General features: G+C 49.4%; 1 protein-coding gene and 1 pseudogene across 23 annotated transcripts in view; one reads left to right on the top strand and one right to left on the bottom strand.

Moving 5' to 3' along the window:
- Nucleotides 1-24,470, bottom strand: part of KIF25 (kinesin family member 25) — a 67,387-nt gene that overhangs the window by 37,535 nt on the left and 5,382 nt on the right. For 16 of the 23 annotated variants that reach the window (XR_012094981.1, XR_012094980.1, XR_012094979.1 and 13 more), the window contains exons 2-9: nucleotides 17,962-18,027; nucleotides 14,417-17,048; nucleotides 13,736-13,870; nucleotides 13,454-13,576; nucleotides 11,167-11,305; nucleotides 8,402-8,505; nucleotides 6,209-6,297; nucleotides 2,129-2,165 (exon numbers count right to left, since the gene is read on the bottom strand). Coding sequence is in view for 12 of the 23 variants with exons in the window: in XM_073022260.1 (XP_072878361.1) it covers nucleotides 2,129-2,165; nucleotides 6,209-6,297; nucleotides 8,402-8,505; nucleotides 11,167-11,305; nucleotides 13,454-13,576; nucleotides 13,736-13,870; nucleotides 14,417-15,244 (1,455 nt within the window). In the remaining 11 variants the exon portion in view is untranslated. The remainder of the gene's footprint in view (nucleotides 1-2,128; nucleotides 2,166-6,208; nucleotides 6,298-8,401; nucleotides 8,506-11,166; nucleotides 11,306-13,453; nucleotides 13,577-13,735; nucleotides 13,871-14,416; nucleotides 17,049-17,961; nucleotides 18,028-24,470) is intronic. The other 7 variants (XM_073022261.1, XM_073022268.1, XM_073022258.1 and 4 more) reach the window with 6 other exon arrangements.
- LOC140713221 (putative uncharacterized protein KIF25-AS1) lies at nucleotides 8,606-10,593 on the top strand (annotated as a pseudogene).

The following is a 24,470-nucleotide window of genomic DNA, read 5'->3' on the forward strand; positions in this document are numbered from 1 at the left end:
CAGACCCACCCTCAATCTGGGTGGGCACCATCTAATCAGGTGCCAGCTGAATATAAGCAGGAAAGAAACTGTGAAGAGAGACTGGCCTAGCTTCCCAGCCTACATCCTTCTCCCATGCTGGATGCTTCCTGCCCTCGAACATTGGACTCCAAGTTCTTCAGTTGGAACTCAGACTGGTTCTGCTTGCTCCTCAGCCTGCAGATGGCTGTTGTAGGACCTTGTGATTGTGTGAGTTAACACCTAATAAACTGTTCCTTTACATATACATCTATTCCATTCGTTCTGTCCCTCTAGAGATCCCTGACGAATACAGGGTCGGAAGCTGAGTGGCTCTGCACAGATAGACCTGTTAGCACAGCCCTCGCCTTCCCTCCGTCTCCCATCTTGTTTGGTGGCTTGTCCACCGTGGCCTCTGCCCAACACCACAGGGCAGCGTGCAGGCTGTGCCACTCCTCAGTCTTCCTTTCCCGTGGGGCTCCGTGTCAGGTAGACCCCACATTCAACAAATCCGATGTTCTTCCCCGTCAACCTGCCTTAGGCCAATTCCATTCTCAGGCCCTGCCAGGGACCCTAGGAGGGTAGAAGACAAGGTTTGCCCCCTACACACCCAGGACACACTCGGACTTCCCCCACTGTTCCAACAATGCCTGTGACAGTCACTGGCTTGTGCACGCCAGGCTCCAAACCAGGACACACTGAGGCTGACTCATCTCATTCTACTGTGTCCTCCTGCCTTTAAAAATAAAACTTATTATTATCCTCGTGTCTTTAAAAATAAAACTTATTATTATCCTCGTGTCTTTAAAAATAAAACTTATTATTATCCTCGTGTCTTTAAAAATAAAACTTATTATTAGAGAAGGCAGGCAGTCTGTTCTGTGAAATGTCCACATTCTGGACTTGGCAGATGGTTTCCTCTCCTTTAAAATGACCGTCCTTGAGCCTTGAGTAGATGCTGGTTTGATTTGGAAGCAAAAGTGCTTCATCACTCCTGCTGTGTCCCACCTGCTGCACCCTCTCAGGACATCCTGTCTCTGCATCCCAACTTCAGGTGAGCTGCAAATGCTTAGAGGGTTTGAGGCAACCCTGAGCCCTTGTCATGAAGATCCCATCAACCCCTGACCAGCGTCCTCTGAGGAGCCTAGAGTCACTATTTCACTGGGGGTTTCAGATGACGGTTTTCCAGTTTTAGCATTTGTCGAGTTTATCACCTAGAATCTTCTGTTCCCTCAAAAACCATGCATCTGCCCTGAGTATGTTTCCTACAGGAAGGACCTTACAGCGCTTTCCTCTTTCCATCACTTTTTAGAATAATGAGTCGATGTTCTAGCACCCAAAAAAGTAATGTGAGGTCCTTTTAAAAAATCATTATTATGAACTCAAGATTGTAAATGTAATGATGTATTTCAATCTGCTCTAGTCCCTCCTTAACCCCCACGCTTCTATCCCGCATTGAGGGAGTGCCTGAGGTGCGCTCCGTGCGCTGGGACACAGCCCCCCCATTCTGAGGCCGCCCTTGCTGTTCAGCCCGGAAGTGCCCCAGGCTCCTCCCACCCACTTCCTTTCCCAGCCCAGAATCGAGTTGTCTAATGAGCATCTCTCCTGCAGTGGGCTTGGTCCTCAGACACCCCAGCTGGGGTGCTGGGCTGCTCCTTCTGACTTCTCGGCCTTTTCATGGCTAAAACTAAAAAGCACGGAGGCTTTTCAGGAGAAACACAATTACGCTTGATTCCAGTTTAGAATCACAAAGTTCACACTTGATATCATCGATTTTCTATTTATGTCTCTTTGCCTGGTGCTCTACACTTTAGAACCTGCTCATATTTGCACTCATTGATCATTTGGGCTGGAAAATAAATGGAAGTGAGGTAACTTCCTCACATCGAACTACGGGTCAGGAGCTGGTTTCCCACAAGGAAAGCGTGTCAAATGCTTAATTTCATGTGCCAATAGAAATCAAGGTACAAAAAAACAATTCTTCTTAACTAAGAAAGCCTAAAATAAGTTACTTTCTATTCATTCAGTCTCCGAGTTGCTCTCCATTGCAGGGATCTGTGGGGACTATGGAGACCCACCAAGCAGGAAGCTGCTCTCTGAATAGAGTTTGCAAGGAAAATTGTATACTCACGTCATCAACAGCATGGGCCACTTCTCTAGAGGTGGAGCTGCAGGAATAAAACAACATTGAAAATACACGTCATGAGGAAATTGCTTTCCGAATTCCTAACATTCAGCCTCTAACACACCCTTGTGTTTCTTCGTCATCATCTCTGTGTCTGTCCTGGTCACTCGAAAACACCCCTGTGCTTCTCTGCCATCATCTCTGTCTCTGTCCTATCTCCCAGGACCCTGGCTTGGCTCTTCTCTCTCTTCCTGTGTGCGTGGGTCCACCCTTCCATCCCTTTCTAAAACTCCACTCATTGTCCTTGTTGACCTTATCCTTTTTGTTTTGTTTTTTTTTTTTTCTCTTTACTTTTTATTTATTATTTTCGTCTCTTCCCCACCCCCTTTTGTCTTCTCTTGATTTTTTTACTCCAATACCCCTGTTCTTTATTTCTTGCTTTCGTCTTCCCTGTCTGCACTGCATGGGAGAGTCATCCATACTCCAGTAATCCACGCTTAAATATCTCCTTCACGTGCACTTTAGAGCAGTGGTGATACAGAACAAGGTACCCAAACCCCTGGCCACGGAGGCCTGTTAGAAACCAGGCTGCACAGCAGGAGGTGAGTGGTGAGTGAGTGAGCAAAGCTTCTCTGTACTTACTGCCGCTCCCTATCACTGGCATCACCGCCTGCGCTCAGCCTCCTGTCAGATCAGCAGCAGCATTAGATTCTCTTAGGAGCACAAACCCTACTGTGAATTGTGCATGTGAGGGATCTAGGTTGCACACTCCTTATGAGACTCTAATGCGTGATGACCTGTCACTGTCTCCTTCACCCCCAGAGGGGACCCTCTAGTTGCAGGAAAACAAGCTCAGGGAAGCTCAGGCTCCCACCGATCTGACATTGTGGTGAGTTGTATGATTAATGTGTTGTGTATTACAGTGTAATAATAATTGAAATAAAGTGCACAATAAATGAAATGCAGTTGAATCATCCTGAAATCATCCCCGTCCCGGCCTGCCAGTCCGTGGAAACCTTGTCTTCCACGAAGCTGGTCCCTAGTGCCAGAAAGGTTGGGGACCACTGATCTAGAAGACAGGCTTGTCAGGTTCTCCCCTTCAGGAAATCAAGCATCTGCAAACCATCATGAATCCGAAAAAATGCAACATGTTTCAAAACCAAAAGCCAACGAACACAAACAATGTGAGAGTTCACACACACGTTTATGGAGCCTCTCAGGAAGTTCTGAGAAACTGAACAGCCCGGAGCGGCGCCATCCAGCAGAAACAAGCCTCTGTGACTATGGAAATGTGCTTGTCTTTCTCACCTGCCTGAGGCCACGCCTCAGATGTTTTCTCACCTGCCCAAGGCCACGCCTCAGGTGTTTGCTCACCTGCCCAAGGCCACGCCTCAGGTGTTTGCTCACCTGCCCAAGACCACGCCTCAGGTGTTTGCTCACCTGCCCGAGGCCACGCCTCTGATGAGGCTACTGCAGCTGAGGAGCCCCTTTTCTGAAGGGATTTCATTTACATTCATTTGCATGTATTTCCCTCTTGTGGTGGGAGGCTCGAAGGGAGGCTGGTGTGTAACAAAAGCCGTCTGGAAGTGCCATGTAAAAGGCAAGTTCAGGAAAGCTGGTCACAGCTGGGGACTGCTAACTACAGGCTGAGCATCCCTCATCCAAAAATGTGAAATCCAAAACGTTCCAAAATCCAAAACGTTTTGAGCAGAGATGATGCTCAAAGAAAATGCTCACCGCATTATCTTGCTGATCCGGTACATGCAAAACATGAACATTTGAAAATATGAAAAAATTCAAAACCGGAAACACTTCTTCGGGTCCCACACGTTTTGAATGAGGGCCACCAGGCCTGTCCCGTGCCACATTGACGCACCCGACAGGCCCAATTTCCAGTCCTTTGACAAGTGACAAGTGGCCACCACTCAAGAAAGTGCAGAAAGTACTACAGCCGGCACAATCAAGTCTAAAAACTTTGAGGAGAAAAAGTTTCAATGATTGTCAAAAGATCCGAATTTCTTATTTCACACTGTAGGACCGGCGAAGTGCTTTCTGAAACATTCTCAAGTCAAGTGCTGAACTGCAGGATGCAAACACGGTGAGACTCGAGCTAGGCCCTCCAAGGAAAGCTCATTTGGACAGATTAAGCAGAGGAACCCAAGACAAGAAAAACAGCCTGAGCAAAGCTACAGAGTCAGGAGCAGGCCCTAGTGACCCCCACACACTGTGGATACAGCCAACCCCATATGGTGGCAGGAAAGCAGGGAAGTGGAACCCCTTGGAGTGGTGGGAGGGTCAGCAATGGGAGTGGGGAGGGCCAAGTGTGCCCAGCGATGGGAGTGGGAGGGGCAGGTGTGGTCAGGGTGGGAGTGGAAGGGGAAGGTGTGGTCAGGGTGGGAGTGGGGAGGGGCAGGTGTGGTCAGGATGGGAGTGGGAGGGGAAGGTGTGGTCAGGGTGGGAGTGGGGAGGGGCAGGTGTGGTCAGGGTGGGAGTGGGAGGGGAAGGTGTGGTCAGGGTGGGAGTGGGAGGGGAAGGTGTGGTCAGGGTGGGAGTGGGAAGGGGAAGGTGTGGTCAGGGTGGGAGTGGAAGGGGAAGGTGTGGTCAGGGTGGGAGTGGGGAGGGGCAGGTGTGGTCAGGGTGGGAGTGGGAGGGGAAGGTGTGGTCAGGGTGGGAGTGGAAGGGGAAGGTGTGGTCAGGGTGGGAGTGGGGAGGGGAAGGTGTGGTCAGGGTGGGAGTGGGAGGGGAAGGTGTGGTCAGGGTGGGAGTGGGAGGGGCAGGTGTGGTCAGGGTGGGAGTGGGAGGGGAAGGTGTGGTCAGGGTGGGAGTGGGAGGGGCAGGTGTGGTCATGGTGGGAATGGGGAGGGGCAGGTGTGGTCAGGATGGGAGTGGGAGGGGCAGGTGTGGTCAGGGTGGGAGTGGGAGGGGCAGGTGTGGTCAGGATGGGAGTGGGAGGGGAAGGTGTGGTCAGGGTGGGAGTGGGAGGGGCAGGTGTGGTCAGGGTAGGAGTGGGAGGGGAAGGTGTGGTCAGGGTGGGAGTGGGAGGGGCAGGTGTGGTCAGGATGGGAGTGGGAAGGGGCATGTGTGGTCAGGGTGGGAGTGGGAGGGGCAGGTGTGGTCAGGATGGGAGTGGGAGGGGCAGGTGTGGTCAGGATGGGAGGGGGAGGGGCAGGTTTGGTCAGGATGGGAGTGGGGAGTGGCAGGTGTGGTCAGGATGGGAGTGGGAGGGGAAGGTGTGGTCAGGATGGGAGTGGGAGGGGCAGGTGTGGTCAGGATGGGAAGGGGGAGGGGCAGGTGTGGTCAGGATGGGAGTGGGAGGGGCAGGTGTGGTCAGGATGGGAGTGGGAGGGGCAGGTGTGGTCAGGATGGGAGTGGGAGGGGCAGGTGTGGTCAGGATGGGAGTGGGAGGGGCAGGTGTGATCAGGATGGGAGTGGGAGGGGCAGGTGTGGTCAGGATGGGAGTGGGAGGGGCAGGTGTGGTCAGGATGGGAGTGGGAGGGGCAGGTGTGGTCAGGATGGGAGGGGGGAAGGCCAGGGGGGTTGTTTCATGGGGAGCAAGTAAGAGTCATATTGAGTATGGTTTTCAAGTAAGCATTTGAGTAAATGAACTTCAGACAGTTTTGCTTTATCCATGAACACCATCAAAACTTTCTCTAAGTCAAAAGTGTCAGTTGAGTCAATCCTCATTGACTGCCTGCACAGGGGCGTGGGTGGTCTCGGGTTCAAAAAGAAGGGCGGGCGCTCCCTTTTTGATGTAGTGACATAAAGGGAAAGGTCCATTCAAAGCCTGTCCCTGTTTGTTCAGACCCCGCAGAGGCAAACCACGAAAAGACAGACGCCCTCTCAGGTACAAACTGCTACCACGTATGGCGGGCCTGCTCAGGCGGTTTGGCTGTTTTCAGGCCGTATTCCAGAGGGCTGCTAACTGTCTGCTGTCAGCAAGATAGCTCCATCCTTTAAAAAGAGCCCACACCCACAACTCGAGAATGTGCTGCTTTGGGACTGGCGGCAGGACAATAGATGGCATTTAAAATTGTGCCACCCCTCTGTCTTTTCCCTGAACACACACACCATGCAAACACAGGTTACCTGCTCTGCAAAACTGGATCATCAGATTCACTATCAAAAGGCAACAAAGGACGAATCCGACAGTGAACTCTGATATTTCCTTTCAGCTCCTACAATGATAAAGAGGTCTGCATGTTAACCCGGGCTCAAGACTGCATTGAGGAGTGTCCCCCACTGAACATGCACCGAGCACCAGCTCCTGAGACGCGGCCGTGACATTCGCAGTCCCATCTCCACTTCGAAAGGCCCCTGCAGGGCAGTGAACAGTTATTTCATTTACTTATTTATTTTTTGAGATGGAGTCTTGCTCTGTCGCCCAGGCTGGAGTGCAGTGGTGCAGTCTCAGCTCACTGCAACCTCCACCTCCCAGGTTCAAGTGATTCTCCTTGAGTAGCTCGAGAGTAGCTGGGATTACAGGCGCCTGCCATCATGCCAAGCTAATTTTTGTACTTTTAGTACAAAAGCGGTTTCACCGTGTTGGCCAAGCTGGTCTCGAACTCTTGACCTCAGGTGATCCGCCCGCCTCGGCCTCCCAAAGTTCTGGGATTATAGGCATGAGCCACTATGCCCGGCCATGAACAGTTATTTTAAACTTCTGGATTCATACTTCACAAATGCGTTCACTTGGCAAAGGGGTATCACTTGGTAATAAGTACCAAAGAAAATCCCTTTGAATGGTATTCTGGGCTCAACCTTTTAGGCATTTTAGGGGGGATTCTGGAAATTCAATATCTGTCGTATTTCCTTGATTTAATGACTGGAAGGAAATTAGAAACTCTTTATTCTCATAAACTCCCCTCGTTTCCAGGGAGCAACACATCTTTAACGTATGTGCTCAGACACTTGCCGAATCCGTTCTGAAATCTTGTCTTGGATTCACAGCGAGTTCATTCAGCCTGTTGTGCTGAGCAGCTCATTCTACAGTTTGAAAACCGAGTGAGTGTCATAAGCCAATGATTTACAGCCTCCGTCTGGTCTCTATGAACCCACAGAAGCTGGGATCAGCCTCTGCTTGCACGTTCTCCACGGGCCACACACTGCATGCTCGTCCTCTAGACCAGGAGACCCAGGCTTGAGGTGGAACGCTCAGAACCTTCCACAACCAATTCTTCCCTGTGGGACTTGCCTCCGTCTTAGGAAGGTTCATTTTGTCCTTTTCACACTTCAGATTATAAAAAGCTGCAGCGTAGTGAGACTTTCTGAAGTGCTAGGTGCTTCCCTGATATCTCCCTTTGTCTTTATCGCAACCCAGAGAGGTGGTGCTACAGTGAAGATTAAGTAAGAAATACACTAAAATGCTTTCAAAAGTACTTGGTACACAGGAAGCACTCAATAAATGCCCTCTTATATCAATGTTTGGAGCACTGAACTACATAAGTAGATGCTTAAAATGAGAATTATTCTTTGACACATCTAACAGCTGGAGAACCTCTCAGCGTGGCCAGGGGAGAGAAACTTTGCAGGGACACCGGCTTCGTGGGCCTCGGGCAGGTGGAATTTGGAAAGACTGGCCAAAGCGCAGCCATCAAAATCAAACCTCACAGAAGCAAGGGTCACCAACTCAGTCATCCACCTTGGCATCCTCGTGTTGTAAAATCAAACCCTGAGACTTTACGTTAAGTTTCATGGGATCTCAGGTCTCATATCTTTGACCAAGTAAGCACGAGAGCCTCCCGGTCTTGTTAATGGGCAGGGAGAGACGTGGCCGGAAGGTGCTGGTGACAGAAGGGGCACGGCTGTCTCCACCGGCATCTCCAGTTACAACAGAATCCCTGCTTTTCCCGCGCCAGTCCCCATTTCTGCAGATTCCCGCACTCCTGACTTCCTGTGACAGCTCTTTCCTCGTGCCTCACAGCAGCCAGTCCCACTTCCTGCATCGCCACTAACGTGGCCCAGGCTGCCGGCCCCTGTGACACTGCAGTCATCCCCCCTGCTCCCCATCGTGGCCTCCTAACCGAGCAGCCAGAATGACCCCGAAAGCCTAAATCAGCCTGTGGCGCCCTCACCCCTCCTCCAGCTGCCATCACCTCCTGGGTGATGAGTACGCAGGTCACAGACCCCGCAGCTCTGCCCCTCTGCCCTCCGGCCAGGCCGCCCCACTGTCCCCCTCCCCGCTGTCCCTCCCGCCTAGCACCCTCCTGCAAGGGGCTTCTGCGTGTTCTGTGTGGGCCTCTCCCTGGGGCGGCCCGAGTTTTCCCCAACGCCCACGCTCACCACCAGGCTGTTGTGCAGGACCTTCCTTCTCTGCTTCTCCTGCTGATGACGCGCACTGACGTCCTGCAAGGCCTGCTCCAGGTGCACCACCTTTGCCTGGCACGCTGAAAGGACAAAGGGACAGAGGCATTATACCGGAGAGGACATCCATGGGGCCCAACAGGTCAAATTCCTTTCTCTAAGTATGGGAGACATTTTTAAAACAATGCAGTCTGCCAGGGCCAGCTGCGTGCTGTGGTGTGTACTCCTGACCGCTCTGGACCCAGGCTGCCCTGTCCCCACCGTGACCAGGGACTCACAGAGCTTACCGGGGGGACCTCTCCCCACAGTTACCCCATCAGTCATCAGCCTGAATGCTGCCCAATCGTCTGCACGGCAGCCAAGGAGGTCTCTGCTCCTAATGCACTGGGAGCCCTTGGTGCGGGGAAGTGGGGCAGGGAAGCAGATGCTGGGGCCAGGCTCTGCTGCTGTGGATTGTAACAGTGGTCTGGGCCTCCACTCCCGCCTCTGTCCCACCAGGATGGCGCCACGGTGATGTGGCGATGAGTGGGCACTGCGTGGGGGCCTTGGCCGAGCTTGGACGCCCCAATCCCCAGACTGGCCATTGCGGTGGAGGCAGTGTGAAGGTGACACGGAGGGCGGTGTCGTGCTGCAGGGGACACCTCGTGCCTGTATGAGTCACGATAGCCAGGGGCCCCTCCAGATGTCACTTAGCCAAAGGATGCAGCCCGGCCGGGGCTTTCTCCCTCAGGCCCGAGGACCTGCAGGGACAAGGCCCCCTCAGCACAGATGCAGCTCTCATGAGGCCTGCAACCGAGCTGGACTTGCAGAACCACGCACGCTCCCTTTCGGAAAGAAACACCCGTTACCAGGTCCAGACTGAATGCAGGCGTAAGAAAGTGGGAAGGGTCCCCCACAGTGAGAGAGGGACCCTCCCAGTCACTTGGTCTTCTGAGCCTTGACTGTGTCCGGCCCCAGCCACCAGCCTGTCCCCACTATCCCTCTTGTCAGCGCGGCTGAAAGGAGTTGCCTGGGCACCCGAGGTGGCTGAGGCTCATCTTTGAGGAGCATGGAACTTGAGGGGAGAAGTCGCGCCCCCCAGGGAAGCCAGGTAAGGAGGCCCCGAGCCCCTGAGCCTGATGCCTGGGCAGGAATAAGCCTCCTGGGGACCCCTCTGTGTGGCAGGACTGCACCGTGGCTCCCACAGGCAGGGTCTCAGCAGGCCCTGCCTCCTCCCGTGTCAGCATTCCCTCTGCGGGACAGCCTTGGCTGTTCCCTGCTTCTCCCTTTGAGTTTCATCTTTTCAAAGCTTAGGTACACTGCTTTTCACAAAATTACTGTGAAAATCATTTCACAAAAATGATTGTCCCTTTCCCTGGAGCACGTGGTTTATAAGAACACAGGCATTGCCAGGTGTGGTGGCTCGTGCCTGTAATCCCAGCACTTTGGGAGGCCGAGGTCGGCAGATCATCTGAGGTCAGGAGTTCGAAACCAGCCTGGCCAACATGGTAAAACCCGGTCTCTACTAAAAATACAAAATTAGCCCGGCGTGATGGCGGGCGCCTATGATCCCAGTTACTCGGGAGACTGAGGTGGGAGAATCGTTTGAACCTGGGAGGCAGAGTTGCAGTGAGCTGAGATGGTGCCGCTGCACTCCAGCCTGGGCGACAGAGCGAGACTCTGTCCCCCCACACCCACCACAGAAAAGAACACAGGCGTGCACACATCACTTCTACAAACATGGCCTCCGGGGAGTTATTAGCAGAGTGACTGAAGAAAACTAGGCTACTGCAGCGATTTCAAGAAAGCATCACGTAGCCTTGCAGAAAAACAGTACAGCTTCCAAAGTTTCCACAAGCCTATTTTGCAATAACAGCAGAACAACGCTTGACCAAGATCCTAACTTGACAATCATCTGTTTGGCCTGTGGACACACTGAACACTGGACAGAAGCTGTGAGCATGAGACGAACGTGGGGACAGTGCTCTTTGGTTTTTTTGTTTTTTTGAGATGGAGTCCCGCTCTGTCGCCCAGGCTGGAGTGCAGTGGCGCGATCTCGGCTCACTGCAACCTCCGCCTCCCGGGTTCAAGCGATTCTCCTGCCTCAGCCTCCCAAGTAACTGAGATCAAAGGCATGCACCACCACACCCAGCTAATTTTTGTATTTTTAGTACAGACAGGTTTTCGCCATGTTGCCCAGGCTGCTCTCAAACTCCTGGCCTCATGTGATCTGCCCACCTCGGCCTTCCAAAGTGCTGGGATTATAGGCATGAGCCACTGGGCCTGGCCGGATAGTGCAATTTGGACGATGAGTTTAAAACTGCAGAAGCAAAGTAACCTCTTCCACAGGCTTCAAGCACAGTAATAATAACAAAAGAGTAGCCAAAATGCTGTGGCATTCTTAGAAACGAAGAAAGAACTGAACTGATAAGACAAAAAAAAAAAACCTCACGTCATATTTTAGGAAACTCTGACACAAAATGCCCAATGTGGACACGGGTGCCAGTTCAGTAGTGACCGTCAAGGCCAGGGAAGTGCCCTGTGGTGACCAAGAGAACAAGGAGCTCCCCTGGCAAGTGGGGCTGCAGTGGGAGCTGGGAGGGAGCAGTGCACACGCCAACGTGGCCGAATCACACGGTGCCTACCCTTGCCTGTGGAATTAGGTGTCAGCTAAAAGGAAAAAGAAATGGAAACTTAAATTCTAGCCGGTCATTGTCTTAAAATGGCAAACATTTCTCTTGAGTGTGGACTGACGCCCTTCCTACCTAGCAGGGTCTCAGTGCTCTGCCGTGTTCTTTGCACCGCGGTCACTATCGCAGAAACACGGTCCTGATACTCATCCTGATAATCTCTTAGGAGTGCCCGAGAAGAAGAATGAAACGCCTGTATATCTTGGTTAAGTTTCTATAAAATAACAACATACACGATTCGTAAAATTATATTAATGATCACAGTATAATTACATAATAACTATGTATGTTTCTATAGAATAATAACAGACCCACACAATTAATGTAACGGGGCCGGACGTGTTGTTAATTGGAAGGGTTTAAAGCAGAAGTGGTTCAGCAAAGGCGTGTGGACGCCCGCTGGGACTGTTTTCACGCCACCTGCGCCTCGGCTCACTTACAGAAGTTCTGACTCGGTACATCTGGGATTTGTATTTTCAAAGCAGTACATGTGGCTTTTATGCCCTTAAAGTATTTAAGAAACAGAAAGTCAAGTATTTCACCAATTTCCGTAGGAAGGGCCGCTCACTGCACAGTGCGGTGATGCTGGGCGCGAGCCGTGTTTCGGTCTGTTGTTGACTTCCTCACGATGATGGCTCGGGCTCAGAGCCTCTCATCACCGCCTGAGAAACGGGGGCCACCCTCCTAATCTACTATCCAGACCTGCCTTCTGGAAGCTCAGTTATCACGAGCACGTGGTGGAAAACATGTGGGCCGGTGAAAACAACTTAACATGCAAATGTACATAATAAAATTCCAGGCACAATACATATGAATGCTTTTAGAGAACTTTGGGAGCAAAGCAACTGATGTCCTGTGTGGAAAGTCCTCTTTTCCCCCTGAAATTATCTCAAGGATCTTCCATGGGAACATTTGACAGAACCAGGACACTACTGCTTAATATTTAATATCAGACACTCTTAAATCACGAGAGCATAACTAAACTTAAATAAGTATTCTTCATTGCTTTAGTCAAGTCTCTCCTTTTCTATAAAATGGAGATGACTTTCATATGTTTGGGAAATATTGTAATAACTTAATAACATTTGAATATCAAAACTGAAGTGTTTTTATTATATGGAGTACAGAAAAAGTTATACAACTTATTCAATTAATTTTATTCAGTTTAAAAAGAATGAAAATTAATTTCATATACATTTATTCTAAATACACTAATGTAGCTTACGAGGGGGTGGGATATCTCTAATTCTGACTAACAAAGAGAACAGATTAATCCTGTTTACAAATGTTTTACTGTTGTAGCCATTACGCTGGTCACGTTGTTTAAAACAAAAGGCAAAACAATGTTCTCAACCAAAGGTATGAAAATATCCTCCTACAATTTCACCCTGGAGAATTACTATACGGAATGACTATTTTTGAACTTTCATTTCTAAAAATTATTAGTAGTTTAGCAGGAGCTGTTCACACTGATGACCTGCTGTGCCAGATCTATCTAATCTAACATGTATAAACATGTTTTCTACCATTTAACGCTAAAATTAAATTGAGAACTTTGATTAACTAAAGTAAGATTTCAGTTTAATGATTTAATTTGATTAATTAAAATGAGAATTTTGACTCATAAAATTGAACTACTGCCACAGCTATTTGAAATAATTCATTTCATGGCCAAAATGTATTTTCCTTCTGATATTTGCTCAGAATCCCAATCCTATGTTTTGTTTTGTTTTTAGGTGTAGTCTTCTGTTTAGTATGTATTAGAAAGCAGAACTCCCTGAGTGAATAGCATCTGCAGTTGATTATGAAAATAGTAACAATTTTGGCCTGGCGCAGTGGCTCTCACGCCTGTAATCCCAGCACTTTGGGAGGCAGAGGCAGGCGGATCACAAGGTCAGGAGATGGAGACCATCCTGGCTAGCATGGTGAAACCCCGTCTCTACAAAAAATATAAAAATTAGCCAGGCATGGTGGTGGGCACCTGTAGTCCTAGCTACTCAGGAGGCTGAGGCAGGAGAATCGCTTGAACCTGGGAGGTGGAGGTTGCAGTGAGCCAAGATCGCGTCATTGCACTCCAGCCTGGGTGACAGAGCGAGACTCCATCTCTAAATAAATAAATAAATAAATAGAAAGAAAGAAAATGGTAACGATGGTGAACCCTTTTAAAGAAGACCAGAACGGGCCTGTAATGGAAACTTGTATCTAACACACGAGGGGCTTTCCTGTTTTCAGTGAGGGCTTCTTTTACTTCCATAAGATGACGTGTCTTTTGACAAGCATAATTTAAACCGTTTCACCAGAAATACACATAAACATTCACTGCATAAATTAAAACTCTGGCTTCTGGTGAAGCTGTTTTTACCTGAATGACACGATCCAACTGGCTCAAGGCTGAGCGTGTGTTTCTCTGCAGACGCTGCTGTTTGTTGTACAGAGTGGAAATCCGCGTGGCCTCACTGCGACTCTTTTCAATCTTTCCCTTGTACTATTGCATAGAAAATAAACAAAGACAATTTAAAGTCTTAAAACCTTGAAGCTGAAGCAGAGGAGAGCTGGACCTCTCCTCTTTCCTCTGAGGAGAGAATGGTTGCTGATTGTGCACCTGCCCGCCTGAGAGAAGACATCGCCCCTGCACGGGACTCACGGTAGCAGAGAACACGGCGGGGACAACTCCAGGTGAGCCGGGGGTGCGCGGGGCACGAAGCCACAGGAGCCGTCGGGGAGGCACCCCCAGGGCTGAGCCTGAGGGTCCCGGCCAGGTGCGGGGAGGCAGAACGTCCTGGAAGAGGGGCTGCGTGTGAGGCCGGCGATGCCCGCGTGTGAGCTGCCTGCGGTGCCTCCGGGGAGCTGAGCCCAGGCCCCAGTCCTGGCACAGAGACGGCCAAGCTCAGTGCCTCAGGAGCAGAGGGACCGGGGCGAGCCGGGCCCAGCGGGGCAGGAGGCTGCAAAGTCACCGAAATTAAGTGTGGAGCGAGGGCGGCCACAGAGCGGGGTGCGATTAGGTCAGAAAATCGCCGTGTTTTCCGTGCGAAGCTCCTCCGAAGTGGAAAGGTGTTAACAGAGAACTGCAGAGGACGGCGGCTCCCAGAGCCGGGGTGGGGTGAAGAGGCCGCCAAGAGCACCAGGCCGGATCCGTGGGGCTTGAGGATGGGCCCGGGAAGGTTCTCCCACCCTCATCCGACTAAAGAAGAAGCTGCAGCAAAATTGAGTCCCCGGCCCCCAAAGGCTCAGATCCTCTCTGGGGAGAAAGCAATACCACGCGCGTGAGCGTTAGAAATCAGCCTGCGCGTGTTAGAAACCGTGTTCCAGAGCCTCCGGGACTCACCAGGTGTGGAACGGCAATTCCGAGAAAGTCCGCGGTTCCAAAGCCTCGGGGACTCACCAGGTGTGGAACGGCAATTCCGAGAAAGTCCGCGGTTCCAAAGCCTCGGGGACTCACCAGGTGTGGAACGGCAATTCCGAGAAAGTCCGCGGTTCCAAAGCCTCCGGGACTCACCGGGCGTGGAACGGCAATTCCGAGAAAGTCCGCGGTTCCAAAGCCTCGGGGACTCACCAGGTGTGGAACGGCAATTCCGAGAAAGTCCGCGGTTCCAGAGCCTCCGGGACTCACCGGGCGTGGAACGGCAATTCTGGGAAAATCCACGGTTCCAGAGCCTCCGGGACTCACCAGGTGTGGAACGGCAATTACAGGAATATCCATGGCCCCAGGATGGCCTGCGCTCAACGTGGGGCTGCCCTGAGCTTTGGGGGATTTGACCGTGGGCAACAGAAAGACGGGGGAGCGAGCCTGCGTGGGCACAGGGAGGCCGGATTGCGCTGGGGGGTGCTGAGGAATGGAGTTGGATGGAAATAAAGTCACCACCTGTAGGGCAAGGGACACGGGACTTACCTTAGGTGCGGGCGACACGGGAAGCAGGAGCATGAGTCGCAGGCAGGGAGCTCCGCCTCCGGGAGGGTGAGAGGCTGGGAGGGCCGGGAGGGCCAGGAGGACCAGGAGGCCGGTGCAGCCACCTGATCTGCAAAGCGCATGGGGTGGACAATGCTCCACCTGCGTCCCCGTCCGGGAGTCCCAGTGGAAAAGCCATTTCATTGCAGGGCCCGTGACGCCAAGCACGTCACACACCAAGGCCACGCTCTGGTGGCAGTGGGGCATGCTGGCCTGGGGGAGGCAGCAGGCAGGGCCACCATGTGGAGATCGGCCTTCCAGTGACCGGAACCACCAGGAGGGGCTCACAGTGCAGACGCCAGGGCTCCACCGCTTCGTTTCACACTGTGTGCCTAATGATCTTACATGTTAAAAAAGATCCTTTAAAAAGCTTATCTAAATGACACTAGAAAAGTCGCTGGGCTTGGGCAGTGCCCCCACCAACAGCACGTGGTGAACAGTACCAGGCTCTGGACTAGACCCAAATGGGAAGGCTGGGCCTGCACTTCAGGGGTCTGTGGCCACACAGACAGCCACTCCTTGACAGGCTGCTGGCACCGCAGAGGCTGTGACATCCTGGAGAGCCATTCATGCTGAGGGACCCTGAGCAGGGCCGTCCACGTTCCGCTGGAGAAGGCTTTGCTGGAATGTGATGCTGAGGGGTTTACCTCTGCCATCTCAGGCACACTCAGGCACTCACCAGCAGGGGTCTGGGGTCCCTCCTCCATGGAAGGACCCGTTTCCCTGGCCAAAGATGGAGACTGGAGTGTGATTGTGGAGCATCGACGCCTTGGGTTCCTTGAGATCTTGTTGACCAAGAGTCTTGACCCTTCCAGTAAAGCCACGAAATGCTGTTAGGCTCTTAGGTTGGACAAGGTTACTATTTCCAGCTGTTTTCATTACTGTAGAATTACACTGTGCACTTCCAGAGAACAATGTGGCCTGGAACTGGGTGATGAGATTTGATGCTCAGTCCCGTGGCTTTTTGTCATTGTGAATGTGGGAACGTCTCTCACCTCTCCGGACCTTGGTGTTACCGCCTGTGTGCCTTGGTCTTCCGTGCCTAGGAAGGGCATGATAATGCATGCACACCCAGGCCTCAACACCCCAGGAAAGAACGAGCTTAAAAACGAATGCAGAAAATATTCACTTCATTTAAGAAGTAGTATGAATATTCCTTAATTAATTTGCAAATTTTGTACAACTGCATTTTTTTTTTCCAATGAAACTCAACAGGGTTATTCAAGGATAGTCAAGAAGAGTAGAAGCCCCACTTGGCCCTGATTCTGCTGAGATTCCAAGAATTCGAAAGGAGTAATAATTTAAAGATGAGAACACAATGGTTTCCTCTTTCCACTGTTACAAATTACGGGAAACTGAGGGCTTCCAACAGAAACTTCTCATCTCGTGGTTCTGGAGGCCAGAAGTCCAGACCCAAGGTGTGGTCGGGCCTCCCTCTGAAGGCTTCTGGGGAGGGCCCCTCCTGCCTCCTCCTGGCTCTGGCTCTGCTTGCAATCCTTGGCCTGCGGTTGTATTGCCCATGTACACATGGTCACATCTGGAAAGCTCCCTTCCTCCATCCCCACGTGACCTGTGTAGAAACTCCTCTGCCTCCTCGTCTATGGGGGCATTCAGAGCCCACCAGGATAATCCAGGACACTCTCCCATCCCAAGAGTCTTAATTTGGTCACATGGGCAAACATCCTTTTCCCAGTCGGTTCACGTCCCGATGAGAAGCTTCCAGGGACTCAGGCCTGCTTTCTTTCCACGGCCGCTTCTCAGCCTACCCCAAGTAGCAACAGCAAATGGTAGAAAAGAACAACCTGAGTCCGTGTGTGCCAAGGGCATTCTCCCTGTGTGCTCCCTTCCTTTTCAATTCTGAGAACAAACCTGCAAGAAAAACTGAGCGGAGTCATCTTCCAGAGACGTTTTTCTTTGGTGAGGCAGATGGATGATATGGGTGGCATTGTTCAGGTGTTCTGGGGCTGATCCCGGGATGACAGATCGCTCGAGTCACCAGAAGAGCGGCTTCCTGGAACAACCGGTTGTGGGAAGGGTGGAAGCATGCTGGTGGGGGACCTTCGGGGCAATGGAGACCCCGGGCACCTGGCTTGTGGTGATGGTGGCTGCTGTGGTTTGAATGCACCACATCCAAAATTCACATGGAAACTTAACCCCCGATGTGGTGGTGTTGAGAAGCAGTGCCTTTGGGGAGGGACCTGTGCCTTGTGGAGGGACTGGAGGGAACCGGCACAGCCTTTGGGGATGGACCCATGCCTCATGGACTGACTGGAGGGAACCGGTGCAGCCTTTGGGGACGGACCTGTGCCTCGTGGACAGACAGAAGGGAACTGGCGCAGCCTTCTGTGCTCCCCACTGTCCTGCCAGGCAAGGACAGTGCCAGAGATGGCACCATCATTGAGGAGGAAGGGCCCTCGCCAATGGCCCCGTGGCATCTGGCCTTGGATTTTCCAGCCTCTGGAACTGAGTGATAAATTCCTGTTCTTAATAAATGTCTCAGTCTCAGATATTTTTTACAGCAGCACAAATGACTAAGTCAGTTACACAACTACACATTTCCTAAATGTTGAACTGTACACTTAACATGGGTAAATTTTTGGTACACCTACTTGGTACACTAAACCTCAAGAGAGCTGTTTTGAAAAAGCCTGAGTTCCTGATGAACTGTTACTCATTAAATACCTGTGAGCACAGAGACACACAGGAATTTGGAGCTCAACCTTTGGAACTCAATCCAGTGTAAGAAGACACTTCACACAGCAACCAAGGAGTCCCTGTCAGCTCACTCGATGGCAAAAAGAAAAGGTCCCAGGGAGTCACCCGCAATGGATTTCTTCTACAAGGGCTAAAAGCTGACTTCAACATGAAATCACTCCCCACTGGATACAATTCCACTCAGCCTGCGGGACATTTAAAAATATTACCTCTGCCAATTTCAGAAGAAGGACAGCGTTTTCCGTTTCCAGTTCTGCTATCTTGTCTTCTTTGGCCTACAACCAAGGATCCAAAAAGGACAATGACCAACGCAGCACTTACCTGGTTGTACTGAAGTTATGAGACTTCTATTAATCAGCCATCATGTTCACCCTCAGAACACAGCGTACACTGGACGCAAACACACGGGCCCTTGGTGAGGAACTGCCGTCCTGGGCTGCACGGCCGTGCTTTGGTCAATGACAGGCCTCGTCCCTCACCGTGGCCCCTTGAGAGGGTAGTGCCTTATTTTTACTGTAGCTTTTCTGTGTTACGATACACACATCCTCACTGTTGTGTTACAGCCACCCGTGGTGTTTGGCAGAGTCCCGTGCTGCACAGATCTGTGGCCTGGCTGCAATGGCCACACCCGATAGCAGCAGGCGGCACCTTCCCAGTTCGTGGAAAAGCACCCCACGATGTACCACAATGACAAAGCCGTCCAAGGACACATTTCTCAGAACACAACCCCGCCATTAAGCGACGTCTGACTGTATGGGAACTGACCGATGCTGGGCTCGGATGACACCGCGGCCACAGGACAGGCAGGAAAGACCATCTCCACCCCGACAGGCTGTGCTTCCCTCCCACCGTCCACGCTCACATCCACCACCTCTCCAGCCTCCAGTGTGGCCCCTGACCAGCAGTGGCAGCCGAACCTGGGGGCTTGGACCCTCCCACCCCTTGTCAGAAGGGGGCTCAGAGAGGCTGGCTGGGAGGGCTGAGGACTGTCACAGAAACACTGGGGCACAGAAGCAGCCAGTGTGAAGGCCTTGAGGTGGGAACGAGCGTGGTGTGTTGAGGACGGGGCAGAGGCCTGCGAGGCCAGTGAGTGGGTGAGGGAGGCAGAGGTGGGAAGGAGGCCGGGGCATGGCCAGGGTGTGTGCAAGCCAGGTGGAAGACTGGGTTTGATCCCACGTAGATGGGAGGGCACTGGAGGGTCTGACGTAGGGCTGTGACATATCACCTATCAATAGTGAACACAGAGGAGCCAGCAACTGGAGAATTTCCTGCAAAGACAACCACCAGTTTCTTAGGAAGCAGGTTCAGGTGCAGGCCCTCCTAGGGGGGGGTTCAGTCCTCTGCTGGGGACGACTCCTCCCCACGCCTGCTGACACGCCCACAACCAGCTGTGATGATTTTAGGACAATCTTGCTTGTAACTCCAAACTCTTTGGGACTGGTGATATGACCTGAGGCCTTGGGAGTCATCTACACCAGCAGTCCCCAACCTTTTTGCCACCAGGGACTGGTTTCATGGAGGACAGTTTGTCCACAGGCTGGGGGTAGGATGGTTTTGGGATGAAACGGTTCCACCTCAGGTCATCAGGCATTAGATTCTCGCAAGGGGCACACACGTGCAGTTTACAAGAGGGTCCACGCTCCTCTGGGACTCTCACGTCGTGGCTCATTTGGCAGGAGGCGGAGCTCAGGCAGGAATGCTCATGGACCCCAGCTCGCCTCCTGCTGTGCACCCGGTTCCTAACAGGACACGGACCAGTATCAGTCCATAGCACGGAGGCTGGGGACCCCTGATCTATGCTATCCACTGCTATATGCAGTCCATTTAGCCTCTTAAAAAGAAATCTCTGGAATATTTCCTCTCCAGTCCACTTAATTCCAAGAGGGCACCCTCCCTTCGTGGACAACTGCAGGAGCAGACACCACCACTCTCTGCCAGCTTCTTCTTTCTGACATTAATTGAAAACGTTTCCATAGCCTGACCGAGGTACAAATGACACACCAGACAATTTACTCACGTGCACAATTCAGTGAACCTTAGTGTGCGTTGAGTACAACACTCACCAGAATTAGTTTCAGAATATTTTCATCGTCCTCAAAAGAAACCCTTAGACATTACTCCTAACTACTTCCTACCCCCAGTGCCAGGAAACCACTGATCTATGTTCTGTCCCTGTATTTGCCGATTCTGGACATTTCATATAAATGGAATCACACAACATGTGGTCCTTTGTATCTGGCTTCCACTCAGCCTAAGGTTTTCAGGGCTCAGCCATGTGTAGCAATATCAGAATTTCATTCCTTTTTATTACCAAATAGTATATTCCATCGTATGGATGTGTAACATTTTGTTATTCATTCATCAGTTGATGGATGTTGAGGTTTTCTCTTCTTTTTGGTTATTAAGGGTAGTGCTGCTAGGACATTCCCGTATAAGCTTTGTGGGGAAATGTTTTTACATCTCTTGGATGCATATACCTAGCATTTTGAGGAACTGCCAGACTGTCTTCCAAAGCAGCTGTGAGGCAGGAGAATAGGGAATTAGAGTAACCAAGGGTGAAGGTATAAGCAAAAGAACAGCAGGTGCAGCTAGTTCCAGGCAGGACTGGGCAGCACACAGGCCACAGTCTCCCTCCGGTGATAACAAGACAGACAAGTTTGCATGTCAGCCTCAGATTGACCACAGGCCACATCTCCGCTTCAGCCTCTGATTGGTCACAGGCCTCTAAAGGGCACCCAGGGTGTTACCAAATTCTTTTCACCTCAGAAAAGCCCTACAGAACATTGCTACTGGGGTTCTTGAGCTGCTTGCTTGAGCCCGCTCCTACTCTGTGGAGTGCACTTTCACTTCAATCAATCTGCACTTTCAATACATCTGTGCTTTTGTTGCTTTTTTCTTTTGTTGCTTCTTTCTTTTGTTGCTTTGTTTGTGCATTTTGTTCAATTCTTTGTTCAACACATCAAGAACCTGGACAACTCACAGTCAAGACGTTCCATCTGGTAAGAGCAGCATTATTTTTACATTCCCACAACTGCATGAGGATCCTGGTTTCTCCACCTCCTCTCCAACACCTGTTACTATCTCTTTTTTTATTATAGTCCTCTTTGTGGGCAAGCAGTGGTGTCATGTTGTGGTTTTGTTTTTCCCTGGTGGCTAATAATGGTGAACATCATTTTCAGTGTAAAAGTCTTGTTAAGTCTTACACCTTGTACTTCTTTGGTTAAAGGCATTCTGAAATGTTTTGATATTTTTGATACTATTGTAAGTGAAATTGTCCCTCCCTCCCTCCCTCCCTTCCTTCCTTCTTTCCTTCTTTCCTTCCTTCCTTCCCTCCTTCCCTCCCTCCTTCCTTCCTTCCTTCTTTCCTTTCTCTCTCTTTTTCTTTTTTTTTTTTTTTGACAGAGTCTCACTCTGTTGCCCAGGCTGGAGTGCAATGGCATGATCTCGGCTCACTGCAAGCTCCGCCTCCCAGGTTCAAGCAATTCTCCTGCCTCAGCCTCTCAAGTAGCTGGGACTACAGGCATCCGCCACCATGCCCAGCTAATTTTTTGTATTTTTAGTAGAAATGGGGTTTCGCCATGTTGGCCAGGTTGATCTCGAACTCGACCTCAGGTGATGCACCAGCCTCAGCCTCCCAAAGTACTGGGATTACAGGTGTGAGTCACCGTGCCCAGCCTTTTTTTTTTTTTTTTTTTTTTTAAATAGAGACAGGGTCTTGATATGCTGGCCAGACTGGTCTTGAACTCTTGGCCTCAAGCAATCCTCCTGTCTCAGCCTCCCAGAATGCTAGGATTACAGGCATGAGCCAACATGTCTGGATGGAATTGTTTTCTTAGTTTCATTTTCAGTTGTTCATTCCTACAGTATACATTTGCTTTTTGTATATTGACCTTATATTCTTCAACCTTGCTGAATTTATTTACTGTGAATGAGTTTTCTTTCAGTGGATTTTTTTTTTTTTTTTTTTTTTTTGAGACAGAGTCTCACTCTGTCACCCAGGCTGGAGTGTAATGGCGAGATCTTGGCTCACTGCAACCTCCGCCTCCTGGGTTCAGGTGATTCTCCCGCCTCAGCCTCCTGAGTAGCTGGGGTTACAGGCACCTGCCATCATGCCCAGCTAATTTTTGTATTTTTGTAGAGATGGGGTTTCACCATGTTGGCCAGGTTGGTCTGGAACTCCTGACCTCAAGTGATCCACCCACCTCTGCCTCTTAAAATGCTGGGATTACAGGCATGAGCCACTGTGCCTGGCCCCTTTTCAGTGGATTTCCTAGAATTTTCTGTCCACGAGATCATGTCTTCTGCAAATTGGAGATCATCTTCCCTCTTCCTTTCTGATGTAGATGCCATTTCCTTTTGATTTCCCTGCCCAACTGCTTGACTCATGCTTCCAGGACAATGTGGACCAAACGTGTTGAAAGTGGATGTGTCTATTTTGCTCCTGGTCTCTGGGGAGAGGCGTTCGGTCTTTCAGCAACATTAGCTATAGTTCTCTCACAGATGCCTTTTATCAAGTTGGGGAATTTCCCTTCCATTCTTATTTGATTGTTTTTATTATGAAGAGGTGTTAAATTGTGTCAAATGTTTCTTCTGGGTCTATTAAGATAATCATAGCAGTTCTGTCCTTTATTTTCTTGATATGGTCTATTACTTTAACTGATTTTTGAATGCTGAACCTGCCTTGCATTCCTGGAGTGAGTCCCGCTTGGTCTTGATGTATAATTCTCTTTATATATGGCTGGATTCTGCTTACTCATGTATTGTTGAGGGTTTCTGCACCTCTATTTATAAGAGATACTGCTCTGTAGTTTTTTTTGCTCATGGTATCTTTCTGTGGCTCTGGCTTCAGGGTAATATGGCCTCATGGAATGGGAAATGTTCTCTCCTCTTCTAGATTTTGAAAGTTTGTGAAGGACTGGTGCTAATTCTTCTTTAAGTGTTGGGTAGAATTCAATGACACCATCTGGACCTGAACTTTTCTTTGTGGAGGTTTTTGGTTACTAATTCGATCTCTCTACTCATTATAGTTCAATTCAGATTTTCTATTTCTTCTTTAATCGGTTTTGTTAGTTTGTGTTTTTACAGAAATTTGACCATTTCATCTAATTTGTTGGCAATGTTCACAGTATTTTCTTATAATCCTTTATATTTCTGTAAGATAATATTCCCTTTTATATTTTTATTTTTTATATAGAGATAGGGTCTCACCATGTCACCCAGGCTGGTTCCTAATCTCCCACCTTGGCCTCCCCTTTTTTATCCTTAATTTTAGCAATTTGAGACCCTGTTTAGTTAGTCAAGCTAAAGGTTCATCAATTTTATTGATTTTTCAAAGAGCCAATTATTTGTGTTGATTTTCTCTGTAGTTTTTCTATTCTCTATTTCATTTGCTTCTGCTCTAATCTCTTTTGTTTGCTTCCTTCTACTTGTTTGAACCTAGTTTGCTCTGCTTTGTCCAGTGTCTTAAGGTAGAAGAGCAGGTTGTTGACGTGAGATCTGTCTCCTTTTAAAATATAGGTTTTTAAAAATATAGGCTTTTACATCTATACATTTCCATCGAAGCCTTGCTTTAGCTTCATCCCGTAAGTTTCTGTACTGTGATATCTTCATATTTGTTTATCTCAAAGTACTTCCTTATTTCCTTGTGGTTTCTTCTTTGACACATTGGTTATTTAAGAGTTTCTTGTTTAATTTCCACATATTTGTGAGTTTCCCAAATTTATTTTTACCATCAATTTCAAATTTAACTCTCTTCTGAACATGCTCCAGGATAAACATGTTGGGTCACAGAACAAGCCTGAATACATTAAAGGATAGAAATTGTATATGATTCAGGCTTGTTCTACTTAAACGATAGAAATCATATCTGATTCAGGCTTGTTCTATTTAAAGGATAGAAATCGTATATGATTCAGGCTTGTTCTATTTAAAGGACAGAAATCATATATGATTCAGGCTTGTTCTATGACCTAGTATGTTTATCCTGGAGCGTGTTCAATGCGCACTTGAGAAGAATTCTGAGTTCTGTTGTTAGGTAGCGTGTTCCACAGATGTCTGTTAGGTCTGTTCAGTTTATCATGTTCTTTGAGTCTTCTGTTTATGCGCTGATTTTCTATCTAGTTGGTCTATCCATAATTGAAGATAGAGTATTGAAGTCTGCAATCACTGTTTTTGAATTGCCTATTTCTCTTCCATTCTGTCGGTTTTTGTCTCACTCATTCAGAAGCCCTGTTGTTAGGTGTATTCTTCCCTCCTCTCTTTTATATTATTATAGTTATACACATTATATGTATATATGTTACAAATACAACAATACATTGTTATAATTATGACTTTACATAATTTCATGTTCATTAAAGAAGGTGAGGAAAGGAAGGAGAATACATGCATATTTCTATGCAAGTTCTATTTCTCTTTTTATTTACCATGTTTGTTTCTCTTCATTTGGTCCTGTGGATTCAAGTCACTGGTGTCACTTCCTGACTCCAATAAAACTTTGCTTTCATCACATCCTTTGTGCTATTTTTGTCAAATACATTACATTCCTACATGTTACAGGGCCAGCCAACAGTACAATTATACACGTTCTGTCTTATACAACTGCTCTTTAAATCAGTTAAGAGAAGGAAAACGAAGAAATACACATGTCTACTATCTTTTATAATTACGTAATTACTTTACTGACACTCTTTGTGGATCTGAGCTTCCTTGTGGTTTC

This window comes from Chlorocebus sabaeus, chromosome 13 (assembly GCF_047675955.1).
Source record: "Chlorocebus sabaeus isolate Y175 chromosome 13, mChlSab1.0.hap1, whole genome shotgun sequence".
Lineage (NCBI taxonomy): Eukaryota > Metazoa > Chordata > Mammalia > Primates > Cercopithecidae > Chlorocebus > Chlorocebus sabaeus.